This window comes from Falco naumanni, chromosome 5 (genome assembly GCF_017639655.2).
Source record: "Falco naumanni isolate bFalNau1 chromosome 5, bFalNau1.pat, whole genome shotgun sequence".
NCBI lineage: Eukaryota > Metazoa > Chordata > Aves > Falconiformes > Falconidae > Falco > Falco naumanni.
The window spans coordinates 91,977,790-91,989,541 of NC_054058.1; the positions used below are offsets into that span (position 1 = coordinate 91,977,790).

Genomic DNA, 11,752 nt, shown 5'->3' on the forward strand with positions numbered 1-11,752 from the left:
CTCAGGGAGCTGCATATTAAGAACACGCACTGACTACAGATCTCTCTCCCCCCTTCACTAATGGCGCACTATACACCTTTACTTTCTTCCTTGACAACGTCGAAAAAACACAGCGACACACTCCCACACCACCGAACTACGCACCCACCCCCATACCTCAGCCGCCTCAGCCTCCAGACCCCTTTATAGCAGGGGAGCACGACGGGGCGGAACCGAAGCTCCAGCTCTGCGACTCTATTGGACAGCTGTGTTGTCAATCACCAGAAACTGGCCAGCTGCCAGCGTGCCTGGCCCCTCCGCCGGGCCTTTGCGCGAGTGACGTGAGCGCCCCCTAGGGTCAGTGGGCCCGTGCGCCCGCCCGCCCGCGGGGGCTGGTCCGCCACCGCCGCGTCCCCGGAGCGGCGCGGCGGGAGGGGCGGGAGGCAACGGGAAGGGCGGCCCGAGCAGGCGGGTGACGCCAGCCGGACAGACGGCCGTCCTGCGAGCGCGGCGGCAGGACAGGCCGGCGCCGCCTAGTCCTCATCCCCGCCGCCCGCGGCGGCTGGCGCACGGGGTGAGGTGCCCGCCGCGGAGGGCAGCGGGTCGGCCATGGCCAGCGCCGGCCCTCGGGAGGGGGAGGCGGCGGCGGCGCGGGAGGAGCAAGCCCTGAGGAAGCTGGTGGTCCGGCTGCGGAACGTCCAGGAGAGGGAGCGGCTGGAGACGCTGGTGCAGACCCTGAGCGACCTGCTGGAGCTGGCGACCCGGCAGAGCGGTGAGGCGCGGGCGGCCCGGCGGGGCGGTGAGGCGAGGCGCGGGCGGCCCGGCCGCACTGCCCAGCCCAGCCCTGCCCTGCCCCGCCCCGCCCCGCCCGCGGATAACGTGGCCTCTCTCTGTCCCCCCGCAGCTCCGCGGCTCTTCGGCGGCCAAAACGTGCATGTGCCCTTGCTGCTGGTGGTGGACCTGTACCCGGGAGCGGCGGGCGTGCAGCAGGTGAGGGCGGCGCGGGGGGCCGGGGCCTTGGCGCCTTAGGAACCGAGCACCGCCGTTCTTTCCCGAAATAAAAGTTACCCCTCGGCTTGTTGCTTTCTTTTCGCTTGCCCTCCTCTGGGCCACTCTCTGGAGTGCCGTGGGCCTGAGCAAGGGCGCTGTATCCGCTGCCGTTTAAAGGGCCCGGCTGTCCCAGCGCTTTGCGGGCGCCGCTCGCCGCGTTTCTGTTTAAACGGCAGAAGGCGGTGAAGTAGGAAATAAAAATTCAGCGATGCGAAAACTCTATGGCATGGGCTTCTAAATTACCAGTAATAAATCAGGTAAATTATCTCGTGTATTTCTGATGTGTCAATATTGAGTTTTGCCGCGGTTAGACAGGCATCTTAGAAGCAGAATTCTGTAATATGAATTCACACCTATGCAGCCCTATCCTAGAAGGAGGGTCGCACTAGTCCCGGTTTTTTAAGGGGTGCGTGTGTGTGAGTCTGTTAGCGAAGAGTCGGTTCTGCCGTGTAAGGTTCTGCTTGGCAGCTCCTGTAACTCAGCACCGGCCCGTTTAGCTCAGGTGCGGCGCTTGCACCATTTGATTTGTACTTCAGGTACAGCTGCCAGACTTGTATGAAACTGCTCCTTCCTGGCAGGCATGTATTAACTTTCTGATTACGTTATGCTTGAAGGATGTTTATGAGCTTCAGATTTCTCTGCAGCTTGCTTTTTCATTATTATTATTATTAGTTAAGCTCATTTGTATGTTTACAGTATTTTGGGCATCTTTTTTTTTTTCGGTTCAACTAGAAGGCAAAGCAGAAATTATTTCGCAAATGCCTCTCAAATAATAGTATATTTTACGTGGGTTTTTTTTCCTCTAGTAGGCTTTGGATAGAGGGCAAAAGCATGAAATTCAGATTAAAATATAGAATTGTACTTGTGTAATGATTCATCTGGAATAACAGTGATCTCGGGTTTCCTTTGAGGACTAAATATTTGTGCACAGTCTGAAGTTTTAACTTATTTTGCTATTCAGTTGTCAAGCCATTAAGAAATATAGAAGGATGAATTGGCAATTGTTTTCAAGATAAAGCATATCAGGTATATAACAACTTACAAAACCACTGCTCAGACATTAGATGATGAAGTAAAAAAGCATGAAATCCAGCCACAACCATTAAGTCTGAAATGACAGCATAAGATTCTCAGAAGTGCATAAGGAAGATAGCAAATGTTTAATTTTCATTTTAACTATGTTAAAATGCCTCTTATTTTATATGGAATTTTAAAATTAGTATTAGTCTTTGTCTACATTTGCAGTCATACAGTGTTTCAGTTTAGAAGTTTTCAAGCTACTTTGCATTATTATGTTGTATTAAATTGTAAAATTCATAGTCAAGACAAAGCTCTAATCCTGTTCCTCATAAAATGTCATAGGCTGCTCTTCCTTCACATTAAATTACGGTATTTACAAACGTCCACAATATGTTAGTAGAGCTCTGTCTTCTTGCTTCATTCACTGCATTTTTTTTACAGTCTGTGAATACAGAATTCTCACTTTATGGCAGTGGTGAAGTAATGTAGTCCTGATTTCAGTGTGGTCCCTCTACACTACTACTGAGTTTTCATTGAATAAATGGATTAAGCAACCTCTTTTGCTTTTACTATTGTAATAAAATTGACTCGCATAGGAGAATAAATACAATAAGAGACATACCTGAAGTGAGGATTTTCTTTCTTTCCCCTCCTTAACTGGTAAACAAAGAATCATGTGCTGCTATTCCACTGCCTTGTACAAGGTAAATTTGCTTAGTAGATCGATATTGCAAGTACCAGTACAGGCATAAACCCTGAAAACTTCTTTAGAAGTAGGAAAGTACTAGACTGGAAAGTCAGTAGTACCTTAAAGTAAAATAGATGTCTTTAAGTAAATACAGTAGTTTCTTTCTGCAGTTAACTCTGGCAATGATTGGAGCAGCTTAGAAACTTCAGAGCAAAATATGTTTACACTTGAGTAAAGAGCAGTCAGCAGAGCCTCATTGTCTCACATAAGAGATGTGACCTAATGTGATATAAATTCATTGCATGCTAGAAATGAAAAGGGTCTGATTTAAAAATAACAGTTTCAGTGCTGCAACCAACTGTTTCTGTATATAGGGACCTGTTGAATTGTTTATAAGAACGTCTTTGTTTGCTGGTTTGGGTTGTTTTTCTTTCCCTGTAACCCTTAGGATTTCTGTTATTTAAAGGACCCTTATTTTCTTATGTCATTATTAAACAGATAAAAAGCTTTCTGTTATCTCAGGTCATGATTTTAATATTGTGAAATAGACCACATGTCAACAAGTCAGATGTTTCCATTGGTCTTTTCTGGATCTACAGTACTTATAAATGTTTGTCAATACTTGGAGTCACCACAATCTAAAAAAAAAAAGTCATTAAGCTAATTTTCATCAGGTTCTAAATTTTACAAGAACACTTAGGTGGCATGAACTGGGACTTTTAAACTAAAATCTTTTCTAATCAATACACAGTGTATGAATTAATGGTCACCTCTACAATATCTTTGCTGTGCGGATTTGAAATTTATACCTGATTTGCTGTCACTGGTAAACTCTGGTTTGCTTGGATCATGGAAAATTAGGTAATTACGTATCATCTTGGGGAGGACTGGTGGTTGCTAAAACTATTCTTTGCACCTGTGTTTAGTCAGGACTCAGTTACACAGACCAGCCTAATGTTCCTGAATGTCCATAGTAATTGGTTTGCAGTCTCATGTAGAGCAAGCCAGCTTGCTATCCAAGCAAGAGAAGAGCGTGGAAATTAGGCCGTGGTCAAGCTCAATCTGCAGACATTAAGGTTGTAATTGGCTAAAAATATTTGGCTCCACAAATCTAAATTGAAACAGAACTACTGCAGATAGTGTGGGCATATGCCATATAACCAAGTAGGTGAAAGATAAAAGCAGAATTTCATGCTCAACAAAGCTTTCATGAAAGCTGTCTAGATTCAAGCCTGTGCTGTTCCTATAGATGTCCTTACGCTACCAGACTTGCAATTTCTGCTTTCTAGTCTTGAAGACTGTAGGGTTAGAGATCATGCGCTTTCCATGAACTTTGCAGTTAAACTCTTTGGAGTTTAACTTTTTTTAGTTTAACCATTTGCTTTCCTGTTGGTGGCTGCCCTGTCTTGACCCCTTTGCTTTACATAACTCTCCTGCCAAAAACTTACCCAGTTACACATACAGGTTTTGAGCCATAGTTAGATTATCTACTGTCTTGACCCTGTTCTTAAAGCGCACAAGCCTACTTCCATGGTTTTTTTCATTTTTTCTATATGGCCAAGGGAACTTATATACCTCGTTTTAATTCATTTTTGGAAAATCTGCTTCATCTTGACTTTTGACATTTCACAATTCACTTCTCTTTCAATACAGCAGTGTTTTCTTGCTCATCGGTCAATCCTTTGTACAAATTTTGCTTACTGCATCTTCACTGAAGTTCATTCAATCATATCAGCCTGCAGGCATTCTTAAAGAGAGCAGATTTCTCCAATATGGAAGAAGAATATTTTTCAGTTTTGGCATTACTTAGAGATGTTTGATAGTCAAAGAATTTGCATAGGATAGAGCAGGTAGTTATTAAGAACAAATGCATTGGGTTTAGTTCATCTTTCCTTGTGATCTCAAAACTTTCACTGCCTTCATTACATTTTGAAAGCACACAGTATTGAGGATTGATGGTAAGAATATGAAATATATAGTATTGTTTAGGTATCTCATCCTCATTTAAAACACTGGACACCTTTAAAAACCTATCCTTGCTTCTTATAGTTTTCAATTAAATGGTAAATTCTCATGGAAACACCTGGTCCTCAATAAAGCTGGACTGCCTTTAATAGTGCAATGGTCTTCCCTGGCCCATGATGACATACTATGAATCACATTGTGTTTTTCTCTGTCAGCATCTCTTTCAACTGTGTCTCCTTTATCCTCAAGCAGCGCTGAAGCATACTGAGAGTGAAGTGTTCCTACAAGCAATGCATTTGGAATCACTAGCATATCTGTTTTACCTCCATCTTTTAACTTTTTATGCTGTTTGTCTTCTCATGTGTTAATTAATTTTCCCATATTGATTTAACTAGATAATTTTTCAGAACATGTTTTCCAAAAGCCAAGAATATTAGAAGACAGCATTGAAGATCCAAACAGAATCTCTGTTCTAAAATAGCTGTATTTTTGTTTTACAGATGGGTTGGTCACTTCTTTGTAAATTAATAGAAATTTGTCCGAGTACTCTTCAGAGCATAGCTCCTAAGGATGTTGGGAAGGACTGGGAAGTACTGGGTGTTCACCAGTAAGTATTTTATATGCAGAGAGTGTTCAGGAATGCTTGGTTATCATGGCAGCATATATATGCAATGAAATATATTTATATAAAGTTATTACATCAGCTTCTAAATGTTTGAAGATTTTTATAGGTTTATTCAGCCTTCAAAATGGGCTCACACAAGCAAGGATCTTATCTGTGCATATAAATACCTGGTGGAGAAAGTAAAGGAGGCTGAGCCAGGCTCTTGTCAGTGGTGCCCAGTGACAGGGTGAGAAGCAATGGGTACGAATTGAAATATAGGAAATTACACTTAAAAAGTTTGCTGGGGTGGTGGGGTGGTGGTGTCATTGTATGGTTGGGTTTTGTTTGTTGCTGTTTTTTTTTATTGTGAGGTTGGTCAAACACTGGAACGAGTTGCCCAGAGAAGTTGTTAAGTCTCAGGCCTTAGAGAGATTTGGAACCTGACTGAACATGGCCCTGAACCCCAGCTTAGAGCAGGGAGTTGACGTAGGAGACCTCCAGAGGTCCCTGCCAATCTCAGTGATGCTGAGTTTCTGTGCTTATCAAGGTCTTCCATTTTAATAGACAGATGCAGTATTGCCTGAATTTGTCTGTGTGTGTGTGACTGTTCTTTCCAAAAGTGAGGAACTACATCCACAAGCCTAAAGTAATGTAAATGGAGAAGAGGGGGTTTTGTTGGTTTTACAGTGGTTACAGTACATGGTCAGTAGGGAAGTAAACTCCCTTGAAAGAAGTATGTGAAGTTTTTGTCAGAAAGCGAAAGTGATCTTGGTTGCTTTTCACTAGCAAGGAATAAGCGCACTGAAGATGTACAAGCTAGTTACAATTTCTTTGGCAGCTTAAAGGCTTGATAATTGAGAGTTATTCTGTGAGCTAGAGATAGTGCTGTTCATTCTTGGGTTCCAGAAAAATTACACTTTTGGGTGGGTCTTTCCCATAGCCTCTTCAGAGCCCACATAGTGTCTGCAGTTGAACGAAGCATCCTTTTCAAACTCAATCTTCACTGAAGATCTGATGATAACATTACTGTCCACAATTCCTTCCCACTACCAATATTTTAGCCAACTGCGTTTCCCTGTCTGGTATGCTGACAGTTTTCCTTGCTGTGGAGAAACTTGTTCTTGGTGGGAGAGTGGGCTCAGGCATTTCTGTCAGTGCCAAAGGCAGAGCAAGCCAGCTAAATTATATCTCGGGTTCCTTGTAGGGGGATTGCAGTAGTACTGCAGTGTATCAGTATCATAATGAATACATGCGGTTTGCAGCAAGGCAGGAAACAGTTATGGTAGAGAACAGGTGGTCTTTTTTTTTTTTTTTTTTTCAAGAGATTTTCAATTTTATTTGTGTAACTATTTTAGGAGAACAGCAGTCTTGAACTAGAAAAAGCATTTTTTTCATGTGTCTCAACCATGAGCCAACTCAACCATGTTAGTTGTGTTTACAAACAGTACTTTCATATTGACTTAGGTGTTCTTGACAGACAGTGTGATAAAGAAATAGTCACTGTCAGTGTGAGGAGAAAGGAAAGAAATTCCTTCAATGTGTTTGCAACCTCTCTGCAAGGTCAGAGACTTCATGAGGTGTTTTGTAATCTCTTACATTAAACTCTCATACAGTAGATAATGTTTAGAAAATTTTACACCCTCACTCTTAATTATACTTGAAATATGAAGTTATATGTAGGGAATTTTCTCCTTGTATTAGACATGCTTTAGTGTCTATTTTACCTTGCAGTATACCGAGCAAGCTCCTGTCTTTATATATTAGCACTTGCCTGAAACAGATCACACTCTATAAAATGCCTGCTTCCCAAAGCAGAGTTCCTTCTCCACAGCAGAACTCATGAGTCATTGGTAGATGAGGGAGAGACGTTTAATGTCTTCAGAGCATTTGATAACTCAGTGGGCCACAGCTACTTATGGAGCAAAGAGGTGAAGGAATCTTTACCTCATGTACAGTTTCTATGCATGTATACACGTGTGCACACACCTGCACCCACGCAATAAAATGCATTAGGAATGCTTAAGACTAGAACACTTTAATTGGGAAATTAAAGTAGGTTTAAGGGTGTCTGTTCAGCTACTCTACCAGCTTGGTTAGGGTGGCTCTTTGTTTTCCTTGATTCATCACCCTACTGCTTAGTCCGTACATGTGGGCTGTATGCTGGGACAAGGATTTGACTCAGGACTGAAAACCCAGATACCACCATCTGTCCTTGCCTGTAGACTTAATAGTCCAAAGTGTGCATACAGAAGTTTCAGTGAAGTATCTATTCTCCATTTAAGAAAAACACCCCTGCATTTAACTGGATTTTGTTTTCCATTCTTACAATCATCCCACACAATATTCTGACTAACCTTAGATTTCTACAGTGGTTTTGTGTTCATGAGAATGTAAGTATGTAAGGCATGGTTTGTGTGAATAGATGAGATATCTTTTATTGGACTTACACTGTTATTATTTCCTGTCTTGCAAAAGGTAAAGGATATTGTATCTCCCATCAGACTTTGCCTCTTATATGTATTTTGATTATTATAGTTACGACACTAGTGCTACAACAGAAGGGAGAGAAATGAGCAACACCATAATATGAAGGGAAAAGAAAGAAAACAGTGATACATTCATTCCAGTTTATAAAGTTATACTTTAGCAAGGCAAATAACTTCATTGCTAGAGCTGGGGAATGAAATTTGGATGAAACTTTTAAGTGTTGCTTTTTGTTTTTCAAGACATGTCAAGAATATCTAGTAAAGTGTCACGAACTACTACACAATCTATTTTTATTAGATATTATATATACCAAGACTCACATTTGAAGATTGTTAAGATTGCAGAGCCAAGCTCTCCAAAATCATGAAAATAAAAAAAAAAAAATGAAGGCTTCTTCAGGGTTTTTTTGTGTAAGCCTGTCCATTTTTATTTAGTTTTTAATCACACGGTCAGGGTTTTTTTCCCCCTTTTGAGATATGCTTCATTCAGTGCACAATCAGTGCTTACTCATATTCTGTCATCGACATCCTTCGATGTTTGGCCCGCTGCCATATTTACTGTATATTAGCGATACCTCGTGTGAAAACTGGCCTATTCATTTTCTTCTCAGCTTTTCTTAGTGCTCATCATTATTGTCTAGAGCTTTTAAAATGTTGTTTATTGAGAAGGTTTTATGGATTTGTAGTCACTGTTTTACAGATGGTAGTTTGAGCAAAATATGTTAAGAGCATGAAATGATTTTTGGGTGCCCAGTTTGATACATGCACTGGATTTTTCAGAGTACTTGGCATTTTTTGTCTCTTCCTGTTTAAAAAGTCAACTTTTACTGTGATGCAGCATTTTAGAGTTTAATATCCATGGGTCTCAACTCCACCCAGAAAGTAAGAAGTGTAGAACTGGTAGTCTATGAAATCTTTCTTTCTAGTGATTTCACCAGTGTCACATAAGTGCTGTATGGTAGAAACTTAGATAGCGTAGAGTTCTTCAAGTTGTTGCTCAAATTCTTTAGCTGGGAAACTGCTGTTTCTCTTCCAACAAACCCTTGATTGTTCACTGTAGCTTAGTGCTTGCCACAGACAGAACGTTGCCATACTGTCCATATTCTGCTGTGCTCCACAGCCGTGCTTAATGTAGAGTAACCCCACCCTGAATGAGACTTGTCCCCTGTAGAACAAATATATGAAACTAATTAAAAGTTGAAGTAAAATTGATAAATTTCACACTATTATTTTAATGAGGTGTGATAATAGTTAAAATACCAACATTATTGCATTGCTAACTTGAAAAGAACAGAAACTGAAATACAAGTTTTAAAAAAATAATTAATTGGGAACTTTTTAAGCTTTTGGTGATTTCTGTAACTATTTTTGTTTTAAAGTAAATGTTTGATAAAATTTTTGTGTGTTCATATTTCTGTAGCCATAACTTTTTCCTTTTTTTTTTTAATTTTAGGCAGATTCTTAAAATGCTTACCATTCACAAAGGAAATACAAATCTCTCAGTAATAGGACTGAAAGCATTAAATCTACTCCTCATGTCAGGTATTGAGTGGTTTACTTTCCTGCTTTTTCTAAGCCTTTAAAACACAGACCTGTGGTGTAAAATATGTGACTGTACATGTTGGACCTGATTTTTCTCTCTGTTTTACTCAGGAAAATAATATGTCATTTCTACTTGTATACAAAATAATATTGCTTTGCACTTTTTTTTAATCCAGGTAGAAATGATTCTCCAAATTGCAAGGCTGTGAAGAACATGACTGATTAATTTTGCCAACTTGTTATTAGCATAGACACAAATACTTGCTGTTAAGCAGATAAATAAAATAAGGAAGAAGTTATTTTTTTCTTGCCAATTGACAGTCTGGCTTGCTTCCTTTAGTACTGATTAGTACTTTTGAAAACAGTAAATAATCTCGGACATTTCTGTTATTCTGCTCTGCAGAGACCTGATCTTACAAGATACCACGAGAACTTTTCTTGTGGTGCTGAGATTCTTGATCTTCCATTGAAATTAAAGAGAGACCCTAAGGGAGAGATTCTGCTAGTTTTATTCAAGCTAGCCTATAATATTAGCACAAATTATTGTTAGAATAGGAATATTTCCATTGACTGTAACCAGCTTTGAAATCAGCCTTATTTACAAACTAAGGATTAGACTTGACTTTAGGTAGTTAAAGATAATCCAACTGTCGAAGTCCACTCTACTGCTGTAGGCAGCAGAGTGAGAACTGGCACTTTCAGAGGATGGTCATGCTATTCATTTGTCTATTTTTGAAGACAGTTACCTCCTGAACTTGTTTTCCTTTCCCTTTTGGTTGTAGAGAGGTTTGGAGGACTAGCTTAGACTGGATGCCTAACTTTTTATCTGCTGAAGTTGGGTAATACAGGTCTCGTTATAAGTCGTTACACTGTGTCATTAATAATAACAATAATAGCAAAATCTGGCTATTACTGAATAACTGTAATGAACAGCTTCTTTCCTTTAAATGTGAACATTGTAAAGGATCCTAAACTGCTGACTGGATATTCCGTAAGAGATTATTGGTTGAATACCGCTCCTCCCCTCAGTGGTTGATCAACCAAACTCTCATTTCAACTACCTTCAGAAAAATATTTGAAATTTTACCTTGTCAGAAAAATCTCTTAGTATGCTTTACTTTGATACCTCTGTAAACTTGAATTGCACTGTAAATGAAGCTGACAGGCCAGTGTGAATGCCATATAGAAAGATCTTATCTTAAAAAACAAACAAACAAAAAAACCAGAACAAAAACCATAAAAAACCCAGATGCAGCTGAAACACTGGAACAGGCATTATGAATTGTATTGTTATTGCTGTAAGCTTGAAAAATTGTCATGAATACGAATCTTTTTGCCTATACGTGCTACAGAGTAATATTTTTATTAAGGGGGTTTTTTATGTCATAAGAGAGAAGTGAGATTGGCTTTTCAGTTCAGTTTCAGGCTGAACAAATGGCCGAGAGAGTGAGAGTAGGGCTTTGTGATACACAGATGGACCGATTTCACATTTCACTGTAGCTGACAGGTACATTTCAAATCCCCTCTCGTTTTCTTCAGGTAGTGTAGTCCTGCCTTCTTTCTTCCATCAACCTTACTACTTAGCGAAACTTTCCAGCATGCTATGACTGCAAAAAGGGGGAGTATTTTGATGGGTTAATTTTCTGCCAGTTCAGTGAGTTGAACTGGCTCATTGAGGGGTCAGACAAGCACCAAAGCAGTGCAAGGAGGGAGCAAGAGTGGAGAGGAGAAACTGTCTTTTTGGCAGCAATCTTTTAGAATATCTCAGTTGTGTTGTGAAACACTACCTTAAGAGATAACTTCCTCATGGGTTATGCAAAACCTGGATTTGAGCAACGGAGTAGATTTTAAGGACAGTATTAAAGAATTTTGGATTTTAATGGTTGTGGTTTTAATGTTTTATGTTTTATTTTATGAAATGTTTTAATGTTGAGTACAGTGCTTCAATAAAAATGTTGAGAACTAATCAGTGCAACATATAATCTCTTCTGCATTTTAGATGTAATTGCTTTCCTGCTCTTAGAGGAAGAGGTAGATGTGTTTTCCTTGGTATTTAATGCCATGCACTGCTTCCCTAAAAATGAAGAGATCCAGCAACATGGGTGTAAAGTGTTACACAAACTGTTTGAGAAAGGTATTTTTATCTTGTAGTTTATTAAGTTAGAAAAATATGTAAGTTGGAAGGGGATGGCAGACGTTTATTTAAATGAAATAATTTGTGCATTTCCAAATTCTGGTTTGTGTATCATATCTGTTCTTTGAATGAGTTACCACAAAACAGGTTTTCCAAGCAATATCACAAATTTTCTAAATTAGAGCAATGAATACAAAATTTTCAAAAAAGCAAAATGTCTCTTCATTTCTGACTCTAGAGTTAACTGAAAAGATGGGATTCAACATTAGTAACACTGGAACAAA

General features: G+C 40.0%; 1 protein-coding gene across 1 annotated transcript in view; it reads left to right on the forward strand.

The window, feature by feature from the left end:
• Window positions 1–390: 390 nt before the first annotated feature.
• The window catches only part of LRRK2 (leucine rich repeat kinase 2), a 72,889-nt gene continuing 61,527 nt past the window's right edge, over window positions 391–11,752 (forward strand). The window contains exons 1-5 of the mRNA XM_040594614.1: window positions 391–751; window positions 884–969; window positions 5,203–5,309; window positions 9,246–9,334; window positions 11,334–11,468. Of these exons, the coding sequence (XP_040450548.1) occupies window positions 589–751; window positions 884–969; window positions 5,203–5,309; window positions 9,246–9,334; window positions 11,334–11,468 (580 nt within the window). The 5' untranslated portion in view covers window positions 391–588. The remainder of the gene's footprint in view (window positions 752–883; window positions 970–5,202; window positions 5,310–9,245; window positions 9,335–11,333; window positions 11,469–11,752) is intronic.